General features: G+C 34.0%; 1 protein-coding gene across 1 annotated transcript in view; it reads left to right on the forward strand.

Annotated features, from left to right (window-relative positions):
- The window catches only part of LOC127711843 (early endosome antigen 1-like), a 34,545-nt gene extending 17,366 nt beyond the window's left edge, over window positions 1-17,179 (forward strand). The window contains exons 5-7 of the mRNA XM_052218007.1: window positions 6,532-6,558; window positions 14,915-16,299; window positions 17,171-17,179. Coding sequence (XP_052073967.1) covers window positions 6,532-6,558; window positions 14,915-16,299; window positions 17,171-17,179 — 1,421 coding nt within the window. The remainder of the gene's footprint in view (window positions 1-6,531; window positions 6,559-14,914; window positions 16,300-17,170) is intronic.
- Window positions 17,180-17,790: the final 611 nt, after the last annotated feature.

A 17,790-nucleotide genomic window follows, 5' to 3' on the forward strand; every position in this document is an offset into this window, starting at 1 on the left:
GAGCCTGCGAGTTCTGTCACAGAAAGCTCCACATAGGGTTAGTGATCCGGCGGCGGCAGGGGGTGGCAGCGTTAACAAGCTTCTTAAAAGCTTAATATTTCAGATGGTAGAAGACCTGGATCCTTCATACTTTGTATATAGATGCCTTATGTTATGAAGTTTCTGTCTGTCGTATGTCCATTGTCCTTGACCTCATTTTTATGGTTCAGTGACTACTTGAAAAAAAATTTAAAATTTTTAGTATTCTTAATTTCTCTCTTATTATGAGTAATAGGATAACTATATTAGGCATGTTTTATTTGACCTTGACCTCATTTTTACGCATTGCTCAATGTGAGGTTTTTGTTTTTATGCCCCATGTAGGGGCATTATGTTTTTCGGTCTGTGCGTCCATTCGTTTGTTTGTCCGTTCATTCAGTGGTCCGTCTGTCCCGCTTCAGGTTAAAGTTTTTGGTCAAGGTAGTTTTTGATAAAGTTGAAGTCCAATCAACTTGAAACTTAGTACACATGTTCCCTATGATATGATCTTTCTAATTTTAATGCCAAATTAGAGTTTTGATCCCAGTTGAACGGTCCACTGAACATAGAAAATGATAGTGCGAGTGGGGCATCCGTGTATTAAGGACACATTCTTGTTTGGTCTGTTTTTTTCTAAAACTATAAGCAATAAGTCAACTATATTTGGTGTGTGGAATGATTGTAAGGTGTATTTGTCTGTCTGGCAATTATCATCTGACCATGACCTCATTTTCATGGTACATTGGTCAATCTTAAGTTTTCCTGGTTAAGTTTGTTTCTTAGATACTATATGCAATAGGTCAACTATATTTAAAGCATGTAATGATTGTAAGGTGTACATGTCTGTCTGATAGGGTTCATCTGACCTTGACCTCATTTTCATGGTTCATTGATCAATGTTAAATTTTCCTGGTTAAGTTTGTTTCTTAGATACTATATGCAATAGGTCAACTATATTTAAAGCATATTTAGTGTATGGAATGATTGTAAGGTGTACATGTATTTCCAGTTTGGTTTATTTGACCTTGACCTCATTTTCTTGGATCATGTTAAGTTTGTGTGATAGTTGTAGTAAGACTTTATATTAAGGACTATCAACATAGAAACAAAGGTCAGTAAAGAAAATGAGACATTTCAGCGTGTGCACTCTTGTATAGTATAATGCAGTACAATGGAACACATGTAAGACAATTCTTTAATCTATTAATCATCTAAAATGTATCATTGCCTATTTGAAACTATATATTAATAGCTTAATATATGTTAAAACAAGGATTTGTCTAGTAATATACAAATCCTTGGTTAAAACAAATATTAGTTTGAAATATAAAATACTTACTTTACAAAATAATTTCAGTTATAAATCTAAAAATGTGCATGCTGCATGCTAAAGTGTACTGTTTTTAATTTTTGTCGAGCCTGAGACTTTTGTCGCAGAAAACTCGACATAGGGATAGTGATCCGGCGGCGGTGGCTATGGCGGCGTTAGCTTACTTCTTATAAGCTTCATATTTTAGAAGGTGGAAGACCTGGATGCTTCATACTTTGTATATGGATGCCTCATGTTACAAAGTTTCCGTCAGTCACATTTCCAATGTCCTTGACCTCATTTTCATGGTTCAGTGACTACTTGAAAAAAAAGTGAAGATTTTTTGTAATGTTAAATTCTCTATTATTATAAGTAATAGGATAACTATATTTGGTATGTGCGTACCTTGCAAGGTCCTCATGCCTGTCATACAGTTTTCACTTGACCTCAACCTCATTTCATGGATCAGTGAACAAGGTTAAGTTTTGGTGGTCAAGTCCATATCTCAGATACTATAAGCAATAGGTCTAGTATATTCGGTGTATGGAAGGACTGTAAGGTGTACATGTCCAACTGGCAGGTGTCATCTGACCTTGACCTCATTTTCATGGTTCAGTGGTTATAGTTAAGTTTTTGTGTTTTGGTCCGTTTTTCTTATACTGTATGCAATAGGTCTACTATATTTGGTGTATGGAATGATTGTAAGGTGTACATGTCCAACTGGCAGGTGTCATCTGACCTTGACCTCATTTTCATGGTTCAGTGGTTAAAGTTAAGTTTTTGAGTTTTGGTCTTTTTTTCTAATACTATATGCAAAAGTTCAACTATATTTGGTGTATGGAAATATTTTATGATCTATATGTCAGTCACACAGGTTTTATTTGACCTTGACCTCATTTTCAAGGTTCATTGCTCAGTGTTAAGTTTTTTGTGTTTTGGTCTGTTTTTCTTATACTATAAGCAATAGGTCAACTATATTTGTTGTATGGAAGAATTGTTAGCTGTACAGGCCTGCCTAGCATGGTTCATCTGACCTTGACCTCATTTTCATGGTTCATTGGTCAATGTTTAGTTTACTTGGTTAATGTTAAGTTTATGTGACAGTTGTAATAAAGCTTTATATTTAGGACTATCAACATAATATCAATGATTAGTAAAGAAGGCGAGACATTTCAGCGTGTGCACTCTTGTATAATAATTTGATTAAGAAATATTTTCATGGACAGTATTTCACAGTGAAATGTTGTCCAAAAGGAGGTTACAAAATCTCATGGACAAGGACACTATTTTTTATGAAATTTTGTACAATGAACAATATTTTATGTTACATATTCACTTGTTGTTAAGATCTGTTGCTATGACACTAATGACACATTAGCAAAGATTGATTCAGTAGTCAGCTGTTCTTTAGATCTATTGCCATGATACTGATGACACATCAGGAAATATTGATTCAGTATTCAGACTTTCAGTTGTTGTTTAGATCTGTTGCTATGATACCAATGACATATTAGCAAAGATTGATTCAGTATTGACTTGTTGTTTAGATCTGTTGCTATGATACTAATGGCATATCAGCAAAGATTGGTTCAGTATTCCGATGTTCTTTATATCTAATGCCATGATACTGATGACACACCAGGAAATATTGATTCAGTATTCAGACTTTCAGTTGTTGTTTAGATCTGTTGCTATGATACCAATGGCATATCAGCATCAGGAAATATTGATTCAGTATTCAGACTTTCAGTTGTTGTTTAGATCTGTTGCCATGATATTGATGACACATCAGGAAATATTGATTCAGTATTCCGTTGTTGTTTAGATCTAGAAATTGACAATGAAAGTCAGTTTAGAACTGTGATTTTTCTATTTCTATGTAGCAACATTCCAGCAGAGCCTTCATATAGAATATACATATCCCAGGTGACACAATTTCGGGGAGCTTGCGATTTCTATCATGATTTTCTTGTTAGAGAGAGTTACTGCTTATATAATTGCAAGGAAGCTGTTAAACCAAGGGATCCAAGTGGTGAAGTTGAAACCATCCCTTCAAATTTTAAGCTCACCTGGCCCGAAGGGCCAAGTGAGCTTTTCTCATCACTTGGCGTCCGTCGTCCGTCGTCGTCCAGCGTCGTCCGTCGTCCGCGATAACTTTTTACATTTTGAACTTCTTCTAGAGAACCACTGAATGGAATGAAACCAAACATGGCATGAATGTTCCTTATGAGGTGCTGACCAAGTGTTGTTACTTTGTAGCCAATCCATCATCCAAGATGGCCGCCAGCGGGGGACTTAGTTTAACATAGGACCCTATGGAAAATGCATACAAATGACTTCTTTTAGAGAACCACTGAATGGAATAAAACCAAACATGGCATGAATGTTCCTTATGAGGTGCTGACCATGTGTTGTTACTTTGTAGCCGATCCATCATCCAAGATGGCCGCCATCGGGGAACTTAGTTTAACATAGGACCCTATGGGAAATACATACAAATGTCTTCTTTTAGAGAACCACTGAATGGAATGAAACCAAACATGGCATGAATGTTCCTTATGAGGTTCTGACCAAGTGTTGTTACTTTGTAGCCGATCCATCATCCAAGATGGCTGCCAGCGGGGAACTTAGTTTAACATAGGACCCTAAGGGAAATACATACAAATGTCTTCTTTTATTGAACCACTGAATGGAATGAAACCAAACATGGCATGAATGTTCCTTATGAGGTGTTGACCAAGTGTTGTTACTTTGCAGTCGGTCCATCATCCAAGATGGCCGACAGCAGGGGACTTAGTTTATCAAAGGACCTATGGGAAATACATACAAATGTCTTCTTTTAGAGAACCACTGAATGGAATGAAACCAAACATGGCATGAATCTTCCTTATGAGATGCTGACCAAGTATTGTTACTTTGTAGCCGATCCATCATCCAAGATGGCCGCCAGCGGGGGACTTCGTTTTACATAGGACCCTTTGGGAAATACATAAAAATGTCTTCTTTTAGAGAACCAATAAATGGAATGGAACCAAACATGGCATGAATTTTCCTTATGAGATGTTGACCAAGTGTTGTTACTTTGCAGCCGATCCATCATCCAAGATGGCCGACAGCAGGGGACTTAGTTTAACATAGGACCCTATGGGAAATACATACAAATGTCTTCTTTTATTGAACCACTGAATGGAATGAAACCAAACATGGCATGAATGTTCCTTATGAGGTGTTGACCAAGTGTTGTTACTTTGCAGTCGGTCCATCATCCAAGATGGCCGACGGCAGGGGACTTAGTTTAACAAAGGACCTATGGGAAATACATACAAATGTCTTCTTTTAGAGAACCACTGAATGGAATGAAACCAAACATGGCATGAATCTTCCTTATGAGATGCTGACCAAGTATTGTTACTTTGTAGCCGATCCATCATCCAAGATGGCCGCCAGCGGGGGACTTAGTTTTACATAGGACTCTTTGGGAAATACATAAAAATGTCTTCTTTTAGAGAACCAATAAATGGAATGGAACCAAACATGGCATGAATGTTCCTTATGAGATGTTGACCAAGTGTTGTTACTTTGCAGCCGATCCATCATCCAAGATGGCCGACAGCAGGGGACTTAGTTTAACATAGGACCCTACGGGAAATACATACAAATGTCTTCTTTTAGAGAACCACTGAATGGAATGAAACCAAACATGGCATGAATGTTCCTTATGAGGTGCTGACCAAGTGTTGTTACTTTGCAGTCGGTCCATCATCCAAGATGGCCGACAGCAGTGGACTTAGTTTAACAAAGGACCTATGGGAAATACATACAAATGTCTTCTTTTAGAGAACCACTGAATGGAATGAAACCAAACATGGCATGAATCTTCCTTATGAGATGCTGACCAAGTGTTGTTACTTTGTAGCTGATCCATCATCCAAGATGGCCGCCAGTGGGGGACTTAGTTTTACATAGGACCCATTGGGAAATACATAAAAATGTCTTCTTTTAGAGAACCAATAAATGGAATGGAACCAAACATGGCATGAATGTTCCTTATGAGATGTTGACCAAGTGTTGTTACTTTGCAGCCGATCCATCATCAAAGATGGCCGACAGCGGGGGACTTAGTTTAAAATAGGACCCTATGGGAAATACATACAATTGTCTTCTTTTAGAGAACCACTGAATGGAATTGAACCAAACATGGCATGAATGTTCCTTATGAGTTGCTGACCAAGTGTTGTTACTTTGCAGTCGATCCATCATCCAAGATGGCCGCTGGGGGGGGGCTTAGGTTAACATAGGACCCTATGGGAAATACATACAAATGTCTTCTTTTAGAGTACCACTGAATGGAATGAAACCAAACATGGCATGAATGTTCCTTATGAAGTGCTGACCAAGTGTTGCTACTTTGTTGCCGATTTACTGTTCAAGATGGCCACCAGGATATTTTATTAAATAACGGGACCAATATTAATCAAAATTTGGCCTCAATCATTATTTGGGTATCTGTTATGATTTTTATCTATCTTTACATGATTTCTAAAACCAAAGTAGAGTCAGGTGAGCGACACAGGCTCTTGTGAGCCTCTTGTTTACTGACACCATTGCGAATTGTTCGACCGTTATGGAATATCTGTTAAACATTTGATAACGGATTTAGTCAAATTGTTGTAACCACAATAGTCAATACTGTTCTCTTTTCTCGAATTTGACATCACTGAATCGGACATATAATGTATCATCAAATTTTATACTTGCATGAGCAACACGATGAGTGCCACATGTAAAGTAGGATCTGCTTACCCTTCCTGAGCACCTGAGATCACCCCGGTTTTTGGTAGGGTTCTTCTTACTCAGTCTGTAGTGTTCTGTAATGTGTTTGATAGAAGTTGATTGTCTTTTGGTCTTTATTCGTTTTTTGCCATGACGTTAAAATTGTCATTTTGTCTTTGACGTAAGAGTTTGAATATCCCTTTAATTTATTCCACATCTCTTGTAAAAATTTTCAAACAGACTTACCGAAATAGTAAAGAACAAATGAGGAAGTAGTGTATATTTCAAATATAAGTGTTTCTGAGGTATTCATTAATATGTATATTGTTAAAATAAAAAATAAATGAAGGTAGCTTTTAAACTGATTATTATCCTATATCATGTAGGTTATATATATAGACCAACTTATATAACTGTTTTCTATTTTCCAGGTGGAAGTAATCAAACAAGACTTGAGGGTAAGTATTTATTGTTTGTTAATCCATAGGATATTATATAAAGCATTTTTTTACGTCCGCTCACGGGTCATATTATTGTATACTCTTGTTCTAGCCGGCCATATGTCGTCAAGATGTTGGAACAATAACTCAAAAACACTTTCACACATTTTCACGAATCTTTGGTGAATTGTTTATATCTATTGATGTTAGCTCCCTTTTAATATTATAAATTTTAGGTTGTACGTTTCCGAGTAATAGGAGTTTATTTATAAAAAATGGTGTATTTTCCAGTTTTTTGACAATAATTTTCATGAAACTTTGGTGAATTGTTTATATAATTTGACATAGGTTCCCTTTATATTTATAAACAAATTCTGATTTTACTTGTTTGAGTATTGGGACTTTATTCATCAAAAATGCTTTTAGCAGTTATCTTGAAAACTTTGGTGACTTGTTTATAGCTATTGAAATAAACTTCCTTTCTTTTCTATAAATTTCTGATATGACATTGCAAAGTTGTGTAACTTTATATTTGAAAAATGGTTGAAAACTGTCTAGTTGACAACAGGCATATCATGCGCTCATGGCACAGCTCCTTATTTTCTCTTTGTATGGCATGTGTTTTGGAATAAAAAAAATGTATCTAAGGTCAAGTTTGCATGAGAAATTTGCATCAATAGTTGAGCACATTTATAGTTAATGAACCACACAAAAATTATCAGTTAAATCTAGCCAATACCCAGGCGATAGCCATTAATCCCCAACCCCTCCTATTGAATTGTCAGATTGACGTGCTTGTATTCACTTTCTTTTTATGCAGGTTTTACCTTAGTTAGGGAAAAATTATATTTTTTATGCCATGTGTCTGTCCATCAAACTGTCAATGACTGTCCTAAATCAGGTTAAAAATTTGCTTTAAAAGGGGCACTTAAGCTACGAGATATATATATACAAAAATTTATTTTTTGATTTTGTTTGTTTAATCATTAATAAAAATGAAATAATAATTCGCTTTTAGCAGCCAGATAGATAGTTCAATTTTGTCAAAATAAGCTAAGAAAAATCGATGATGAATTATTCACTTGCAAGTGAATAATTCGACCTCATTGAATGTGTAATCATGTGACCTTCAATTTAACCCCTTAGCTAAAGATGGATTACCCATGAATTATGTGTTTTCAGTTATTGAAAGGAAAAAAATGTCAATATTGAAAGTGGCACAAAGGTAAATCATTTGATTGACTGATTCAAATCCACAAAAACTCATTCTATACAGGTAAAAATGATGATTAACAGATACTTTTAACTATTATATGAAATTAAACAGACCTAGAAAAATCCATCTGCACGAGTTCGCTATCTATTTATATTTTCATGTTTATATCGCTTACATGACTGTCAGCAGTCTTATGAGGTCAACTCGTTAGTTAATTAGATGGCGTCTAGACTAAAATACACACGAAACGATGAAACATATATTGAGTTTATATGCCTTGTAAATTGTTTATTTTAGACTTTTTATTCGACCGCAAAAAAATTTTTGGGATTGTATACTGGTATGATGTCGTCGTCGTCGTCTGCATCGTCGTCTGAAGACACATTGATTTCCGGACAATAACTTTAGTTTTAGTGAATGGATCTCTATGAATTTTTTTTTAGAAGGTTCGATACCACGAAAGGAAGGTTGGGATTGATTTTGGGGATGATGGTCCCAACCGTTCAGGAATTAGGGGCCCAAAAAGGGGCCCAAAACAAGCATTTTTCTAGTTTCAGGATAATAACTTGTGTATAAGTATTTCGATTGCTCTGAAATTGTACCACAATGTTTAATATCACAAGTAGAAGGTTGGGATTCATTTTAGGGGTTATGGGGCCAACAGTTTATAAATTAAGGGCCAAAAAGGGGCCAAAAACAAGCATTTTTCTAGTTTCCAGACAATAACTTGTGTGTAAGTGTATGGATCTCTCTGACATTGTACCACAATGTTCCATATAACAAAGGGATGGCAGGGATTGAGTTTGGGGTTAATTGCCCCAAACATGTAGGAATTAGGGGCCAAAAAAGGGCCAAACACAAGCATTTTTCTAGTTTCCAGACAATAACTTGTGTGTATGTGTATGGATCTCTCTGAAATTGTACTACAAGGTTCCATACTACAAAGGAAAGGCTGGGATTGAGTTCTGGGGTTACTGCTCCAAGGGGGGGTTTCAAAAAGTTGGGAGGGGGGGTGAATTTTTTTCTCAATTTTTTAAGGGATTCATATTTTTTTTTCAAAATTTTTAGAATTTCACAAATTTTTGAAAAGTTTCAAGAAGAAATCTTCAATTGCACAGTATTGCGCAATAGATTTATAAGATCTTTGACCACATTTATTTTGTGTCAGAAACCTATATTATGTCAAAAATTTGAAAACAATCCAAATTCAAGCATGAATATTGTGTCCAAATTTGCCCCAACTGTTCAGGGTTCGACCTCTGCGGTTGTATCAGGCTGCGCTCAGCGAAGCATTTTATTATAATTTGGATATAGGTTTTAGTGTGTTATAAATCAAATATGAGAACTTTAGTCAAATTGGTGAACATGAATTTGACAGGCAATGCCCCTTTAATGTAGTTAATCATAAATTTATGATCACTTAGCACATATGTTCATTATGATGTGAACATTTACAAATGTAGGGTTATGAACAAGATTATAAAGCTTAAATTACTGAACATGAAAGCAAGAAAGTACATACATCACTGGGGGAAAGCTGCTGTTCGTAACTTCCGTTACATACGGCCCAATATGGCAGATGACCGTACCGATAAGATTTTATATTTCCTAAATACTTTTGATTAAAAGCATTGTTGGTAGGGAAAATTGGTCATAGTCTGTATAATATAATATAATATGGACAACAAAAATATCAAGGATTCTGGAGACAGAATACCGAAATAATGGTTTTATACTACGGTGAAAAAAACAAGAAGCCGTATGTAACTTTAAAAATGAAAATAAAAAAGTTGTTAGTAATGGATTTTAGGGCCGTGTGTAACTAACTTACTTATAATTTTATTGATTTGTCAGCTGTATACTGAAAACTGCTTTCAATTTAACAATTTTAATGCACATATTGCGCTGTTTCCAAAATAAGGACAAGTCGGGAAACAAAATAAAATAATATGTACGGAATTCCCAGTCATGAATTTGATTTTTTTCCATTACAAAATTACTGTAAATAAATAAGATTTATAGATATTTATTAATGAGTTTAATTTGCCTTTACAATCTAGACACTTTACTTTTTTAATTTATTTTATGCCTGTTGATGCGCGACTGTCAAGCCCCCAAGTTATTGACACTTCAATTTATAATATGCATGTTTACAAACTTTGGGATTAGAATTAATTTTCTATAATAATTTTTCCCAGATCCTCTTGAAGAAAAAATGAATGGGAAATATGTTCTACAGACTGAGCACTAGATTTAATGGCTTACGTTTTTCTCTAGAAAAGGTTGATAATTTAGTCTTAGATGCATTTTTTTTAAGTTGTTATTGGCTTTGAACTAGCTGTCAGTTAATGCGAGTACTCTCAGATCTGTACTTAGTGTTTTTTGTTGTTGGGATGTACAAGTACCCGGCCATGTTCACTCTGTGTTTTTGTTAGATGTATTTCTATTCGTATCCATCTTATGAGTTAAGCCTTTTTCAAATGATTTTTATTGTTTGTTCTTCTGTTGTACTGTTACACCACTGTCCCAGGTTAGGGGAGGGTTGGGACCCCGCGAACATGTTTAACACCCCCACATTCTGTATGTATGTGCCTGTCCCAAGTCCCAAGAGCCTGTAATTCAGTGCATGGTTGTCGTTTGTTGCTGTGTTACATATTTGTTTTTCATTCATTTTTATACGGCCGCCAAAACATTTTTGTGGTCGTATATTGGTATGACGTTGACGTTGGTGTTGTCGTCGTCGTCGTCATCGTCGTCAGAAGACACATTGGTTTTCGCACTCTAACTTTAGTTTAATTAAATGAATCTCTATGAAATTTTACCGTAAGGTTCAATACCACAAGAGGAAGGTGGGAATTGATTTTGGGAGTTATGGTACCAACAGTTAAGGAATTAGGGGCCAAAAAGGGGCCAAAAATAGGCATTTTTGTAACTTCCAGACATAACTTGTGTGTTAGTGTATGGATCTCTCTGACATTGTACCACAAGGTTCCATATCACAAAGGGAATGCTGGGATTGATTTTGGGGGTAATTGCCTCCAAATTTAAGGAATCAGGGGTCTAAAAGGGGCAAAAAACAAGCATTTTTCTAGTTTCATGACAATAACTTGTGTGTAAGTGTATGGATCTCTCTGATATTGTACTACAAGGTTCCATATCACAAAGGGAATGCTGGGATTGATTTTGGGGGTAATTGCCTCCAAATTTTAGGAATAAGGGGCCAAAAAGGGGCAAAAACAAGCATTTTTCTAGTTTCATGACAATAACTTGTGTGTAAGTGTATGGATCTTTATGAAATTGTACTACAAGGTTCCATATCACAAAGGGAAAGCTGGAATTGAGTTTGGGGGTAATTGCCCAAAACGCTTAGGAATAAGGGGCCAAAAATAAGCATTTTTCTAGTTTCCAGACAATAACTTGTGTTCAAGTGTATGGATCTCTCTGAAATTGTACTGCAAGGTACCATACCACAAAGGGAAGGCTGGGATTGATTTCTGGGGTAATTCCCTCAAAATTTTAGGAATTAGGGGCCATAAAGGGGCAAAAAAACAAGCATTTTTCTAGTTTCAGGACAATAACTTGTGTGTAAGTGTATGGATCTTTATGAAATTGTACTGCAAGGTTCCTTGTCACAAAGGGAAAGCTAGGTTTGAGTTTGGGGGTAATTGCCTTAAAAGTTTAGGAATTTTGGGCCAAAAAGGGGCCAAAAAACAAGCATTTTTCTAGTTTCCAGACAATAACTTGTGTTCAAGTGTATGGATCTCTCTGAAATTGTACTGAAAGGTACCATACCAAAAAGGGAAAGCTGGGATTGATTTTGGGGGTAATTTCCATCAAAATTTTAGGAATTAGGGGCCATAAAGGGACAAAAAACAAGCATTTTTCTAGTTTCAGGACAATAACTTGTGTGTAAGTGTATGGATCTTTATGAAATTGTACTGCAAGGTTCCATATCACAAAGGGAAAGCTAGGTTTGAGTTTGGGGGTAATTGCCCTAAATGTTTAGAAATTTGGGGCCAAAAAGGGGCCAAAAAACAAGCATTTTTGTCGAGCCTTCGACTTTTGTCGAAAAAGCGAGACATAGCGATCCTACATTCCGTCGGCGGCGTCGTCATCGGCGGCGGCGTCCACAAATATTCACTCTGTGGTTAAAGTTTTTGAAATTTCAATAACTTTCTCAAACTATCCTGGATTTCTACCAAACTTGGACAGAAGCTTGTTTATGATCATAAGATAATATTCAAAAGTAAATTTTGTAAAAAAAAAATCCATTTTTTCCGTATTTTACTTATAAATGGACTTAGTTTTTCTGCCAGTTTACATTACATTCACTCTGTGGTTAAAGTTTTTGAAATTTTAATAACTTTCTTAAAATATCTTGGATTTGTACCAAACATGGACAGAAGCTTGTTCATGATCAAAAGCTAGTATCTAGAAAGAAATTTTGTTAAAATCTTGTTCAATTTTTTCCGTATTTTACTTATAAATGGACTTAGTTTTTCTTCCAGTTAACATTACATACAGTCTGCAGTTTAAGTTTTTAAAACATTTTTTAGAATCATAAACTATCCTGGATTTTTACCAAACTTGGACAGAAGCTACTTACAATCAAAAGATAGTATAGAGAGGAATATATTTTATTAATTTTTCTCCTTATTTTTGTTGAGCCTGCGATTAACAGCAAAAGTAGGCGAGACACTGGGTTCCGCGGAACCCTTACGAATTTTTTCTAGTTTCCAGACAATAACTTGTGTTCAAGTGTATGGATCTCTCTGAAATTGTACTGCAAGGTATCATACCACAAAGGGAAGGCTGGGATTGAGTTTGGGGGTGATGAATCATAAGGGGGTTCAACAAATTTGGGGGGGGGGGATTTTTTTTTTCCTTTTTTTTCTTTAAAATTTTCCATTTTAAATTGGTTATTTCTGATTTATATATAAAAGCAAATAATAATGATATGGTTTGAATAGGTAGCTTAACAATTTTTAAGTTCTTAGACCACATTCATTCTGTGTCAGAAACCTATGCTGTGTCAAATATTTAATTACAATCCAAATTCAGTGCTGTATCAAGCTTGAATGTTGTGTCCATACTTGCCCCAACTGTTCAGGGTTCGACCTCTGCGGTCGTATCAAGCTGCGCCCCAGCGAAGCATTTTATTGTACATGTATTAGGCCGTTAGTTTTCTCGTTTGAGTTGTTTAACATTTGTCATTGTGAAGTTTTCTCGTTTGAGTTGTTTTACATTTGTCATTGTGAAGAGTTGTCTCATTGGCACATACCACATCTTCTTTTTTATACAAACATGAATGATACTATCATGGAAGCCAAATATGTTGTAGTGAGTAAGACTTTATCTGGTAATTATTAGAACATTCATTTATATATAAATATGTAAAATAAAATTAAGAACTTTTTATCAAAATAGCAGTGTTTTAATCTATCTGTTAATGTTTAAAATTAAAATGGGATCAGTTGAAGTTCTAAATTTTCATATTATTACTATTATCATTATTATTCTGATAATAATTATAATATGTTTATATAAATAGTTTTACACTATTTTAGAAAATTGATCGTCTTTAAATTTAAAAAATAATATTTTATATCCTTTATCAATTAGAATGTCTCACTGAACAGCATCCAGGGTAAATACTTGATACTGGCGTTTTACATATATGTATCTAATTAATTTTAAGACTTTTGCCTTAAATACATGAGCATATCTGGGTTGTTTCTTGTTGGAGTTTTACAGAATAAAAGCAAAAGATGCAGAATTATTCATAATTAACTTCTTAATCAATAATGAGAAGAAAAATTAGCAAAAGCATTAATGGTGATTCTGTATCTTTTGCTTTTTATTTTTTTATTTAACTTTATTCAAAATCTAACTACATAGTATTTAAAAAAAAAAGTTTTCCATGGCATATCTAGGGTCAAATAAAAATTACAAATACTATTGTATATTTATTTCTAGATCCCTGTATATGTATGTATTGCCATCCATGTTATCTCTCTGATCTCTATTCAATGCTCTGTTTTTATGTAGTGAAATGTCTTTCTGTTACTTGTCAAATAAAATAACAATACGTTTCCATGCATACATTTTGTTGATGTAGTAAAAATACAACTTCAAATTTTTTTTTGTTCCAAAATACATTACATAAAGTCATATACGTGATGTGCTTAGTTTTATTATTTTAGCGTTACAAACAGCCTTTCTATATAAATACTTTACGTTGCAAACAACCACCTTCAAAGTTACGTACGACCTCTTTTTTTATTTTCCATCGTAAAAAACCATTACTTCGTTATTCTATCTCCAGAACGCTTGATATTCGTGTTGTTCTACATATTATACAGAAATTTACCAATTTTCTCTACCAACATCGCTTTTGATCAAAAGTATTTAGGAAATATAAAATCTTATTGGTGCGGTCATCTGTCACATTGGGCCATACATAACGGAAGTTAAGAACAACCGCTTTCCCCCTGTGTACATGGCTTAATTTCATATGGACATATTGTCTTGTATAATTCTTCATCTAATTTAAGAGTAATGTTCACAATAAATATAGCTAGGATTGATATTGCGAATTTTGTATTCTATCAGATATTGTCCAGGCGTGAAATTTTGGTTTGTTTCGATCAGAATTGAGATAAAATTTCAAAAATATCTCCTCAAAACAGTGATCTTTGAGGAATATCAAAATAAAGGAGAAGAACAAGAAAAACATGAAAAGTTTTTCGTAAGGATTTGTCAAATACTAAATCACCGAAATATATTTGTATCAGAATAGTCATGATAAAGTTCTTGTGTGGGTGTTGGATAGTTGTTGAAGATAAAAATAGGATTAATCATGTAACTGGTTTTCATGTCCTACATGTCCTATGTTACTTCTATTTAATTATTTTCATATTAACTTTTATGTGATATAAACATTGATAGTGGATTATTGTAAGATTTAAACATTGATAGTTTACCTACCGTAATAAGGGACTTTCCATTTTGAATTTTCCTTTGATTTCAATATTTTTTTATTTTACTTTTTACTATTATATGCTTTAAGCATTGATATAGATATGATTATTATATGATTTTAATTGATTTCAGTAATACCCAAATACTCATATCATTATCGGTTTAAATATATTTTAGAAGATACAAAAGCCCTTATTGAAGAAGATGTAAGAGAGGGTACATTCGTAAGTACTAAGGCAGTGACGGATGGCTTATTACTACTGAAACAGAATGGAGTCTTGTTGATAACAGGACATGCAGGTACAGGAAAAAGTCGGATTGGTCGTCATGTCCTACATATGTTTTGTACTGAAAATATGTCACACAAATGTATGAAGCTAACATTGGCAGAATGGGATAATATGACCAATAGAAAAGAAAATATGGACAATAGAGCAGAAAATTTGGTGCTTCTACTTGATGACATTTTCGGAGAAACAAATTGTATTTACAATAGAGAAAAAGATACCCCAATTCTAGACAAAGTTCATGCATATGTATGTAAAGGTAACATTAAAGTCATTATAACAATCAGAGATACAGTCAAACGTCAATGTCAAGAAATGTTTGACAGTCATAGATTATTTAAGTCTGACTTCATTGATCTAAGTACAGACAAGTATTTACTAAGCCGGAAGGAGAAAAATACTTTTCTCGCAAAATACATGAAAACAGTTCGTCAATCAGACTATACCGACAATAAAGGGTTTTTGGATTTTAATGGTGACACAATTTTAGATAAGAAAGAAGTTTTGAAAATAATACAAGAAAATCCTGTCAAAGGATTTCCTCTAGTAGTGTATCAGTTTGTCCATTACAACAAATATTTTAAGCTTGAAAGTAAATTTTTCGACAGGCCAACAAAGGCCATGTTAGAAGACATGAATGCAATAAGACGTAAAGGTGAGGATCAGAGGAATTTTATGATACAGTATGCAGTAATGGTCTACACAGCAATAAATGAAAACCGTATCAACCCTGATGATAGCTCTAATATTACAGAGATTCCAAAGATAATTGATGCAATCTATGAAAAAACAGTAAAGCTGAAAAAATGGCACATATCAGATGCAGTTAATGAACTTAAAGGAAGTCATTTGATTAATATTCCAAACCGAAGATCTTACAGATTACACCACCCAACACTGCAGGAGAGTGTCATCTTATCTTTTGCTCAGATTGATGAAGCAAATATAAACAAGATCATACCTTTAATCAGCTGGTCATTTTTCCTAAAGATGGTAAAACCAGAATCATACAAAGAAAAAGAGGGAGAGGTAGTATTGAGAATTCAAACAAACAGTTTTAAACTATTGGCTGATAGATTAGTGGATATATACATAGCAGAATTTGTGACTTATGACTTTGATCGTTTTATATCTAACTTATGTAATACTGAAATATTCCAGCAAGAATATTGTCACCTGCTACCTTGTTTATTAGAGGTTTTAGAAAAGGAAGATATCAAAGATAAACATACTGAAAATATGATTAGATCTGGTGAAATAGATAGGTGTGACTATGTTAGTAATAATGTACACATAAGGAACAAAGAACTTTTTCTTGCTAACTTACTTGACACATTAGCCAATTTAGAAAAGCAGTTAGATATATATATCTTTTTATTGAAGATATTTAAGACAATAATAAAAACCAGCAGTTCTCGATTAACTATTAATTACATGAAATTTGCTTTGATTTCATCTTTATATGTGATCTGTTCAACTAAAGATGTAAGATGTGTTAAAGCCACATTGGACATAGTAGAAGAATACAAAATACCTGTTTTACTTGATCAGGGAATTATACTAACCGAGATACCAAACATAATTTTAAGATCCATATTTTGGGAAAAATATGATGAAACATGTGTTTATCTTACATTATGTATAGGGAGTGCATATGAAGTTTTTAATATACCGGTGTTGGAGTTCTTACTTTCAAAATACAATTGGACTCCATTTGATATCAATTTATTTTTCAAGATGATATATAAGGATGAATGGATACAATACATAATCCTGTCATTTAGAGAAAGAATTCTGGGCTGGCCATCATTATCTATTGAACCACTAAAATGGATGATCGAAACATTTCAAGACCAGAAATTAGATGATCCTAACTTTATCTTAAGAATTGCTTGCAAGTTCCAGATGTTTGATACAGTTGAGTATGTTGCCTCTAGATGTAAAACAATTGATGAGGTTTCTTGTCTTCAAGCATTTGTAGATAAACCTGGTGATATTTTACTTGGTGAAGTTCCTTTTAATAAAAAATTATTTGATTTTCTTATTAAAAGAATTGACATTACTTCAAAAGACCTGATTCCTGTTGTTAAGTCAGTTATAAAGAAACAGAATGTTCCAGATTATATGTGTGATGCTTTTCTTCCAGTCTGCATAAATGATGCAAAGATATTGACTTTGGCTTGCGAGAATGGACAATTCTATCTTATAAAGCTTATAATCGAAAGCAGCCACAATAAATATTTAGACATTCAGTCAGCTCTAATGGCAGCATGTAAGGAATCTGAGAGTAAACTTCATCATTCATTTTACCATGAGAAAGTAGGTGATGAAGTTGAAAAGTTAAAAATAGTAAAATATATTGTTGAAAAAATTGGATTTGATCGGTTAGATTTTAAAGCTGTATGTCAACAGGCATGTTCTTCCAAAAAAATCAAAATCTTAGAATGGTTTGTTGAGAACATTGATACAACTAGACTGGATGTGTTTACCATTATACAGTCAGCTTTAGTTTGTAAAAGATCAGATAAATTAGAATACATAATGAAAAATATTGAATTAGAAAGTTTAGATAAAAGAAAAGTTTTAAAATCTGTAACTGAACACTATACTGCTGGATGTTTTACTTCAATATTGAAAATAGTACACACTATCTGGGATAGAACAGATGATAAGGAAGTGTTACATATGGAAGAAGTAGTAAATACAGCGTATGAAAGGAAACATTTCGAGTTATTGATGTGGATTCATGATAACTGTCATCCACAT

This window comes from Mytilus californianus, unplaced genomic scaffold, assembly GCF_021869535.1.
Source record: "Mytilus californianus isolate M0D057914Y unplaced genomic scaffold, xbMytCali1.0.p SCAF_8, whole genome shotgun sequence".
Taxonomy (NCBI): domain Eukaryota; kingdom Metazoa; phylum Mollusca; class Bivalvia; order Mytilida; family Mytilidae; genus Mytilus; species Mytilus californianus.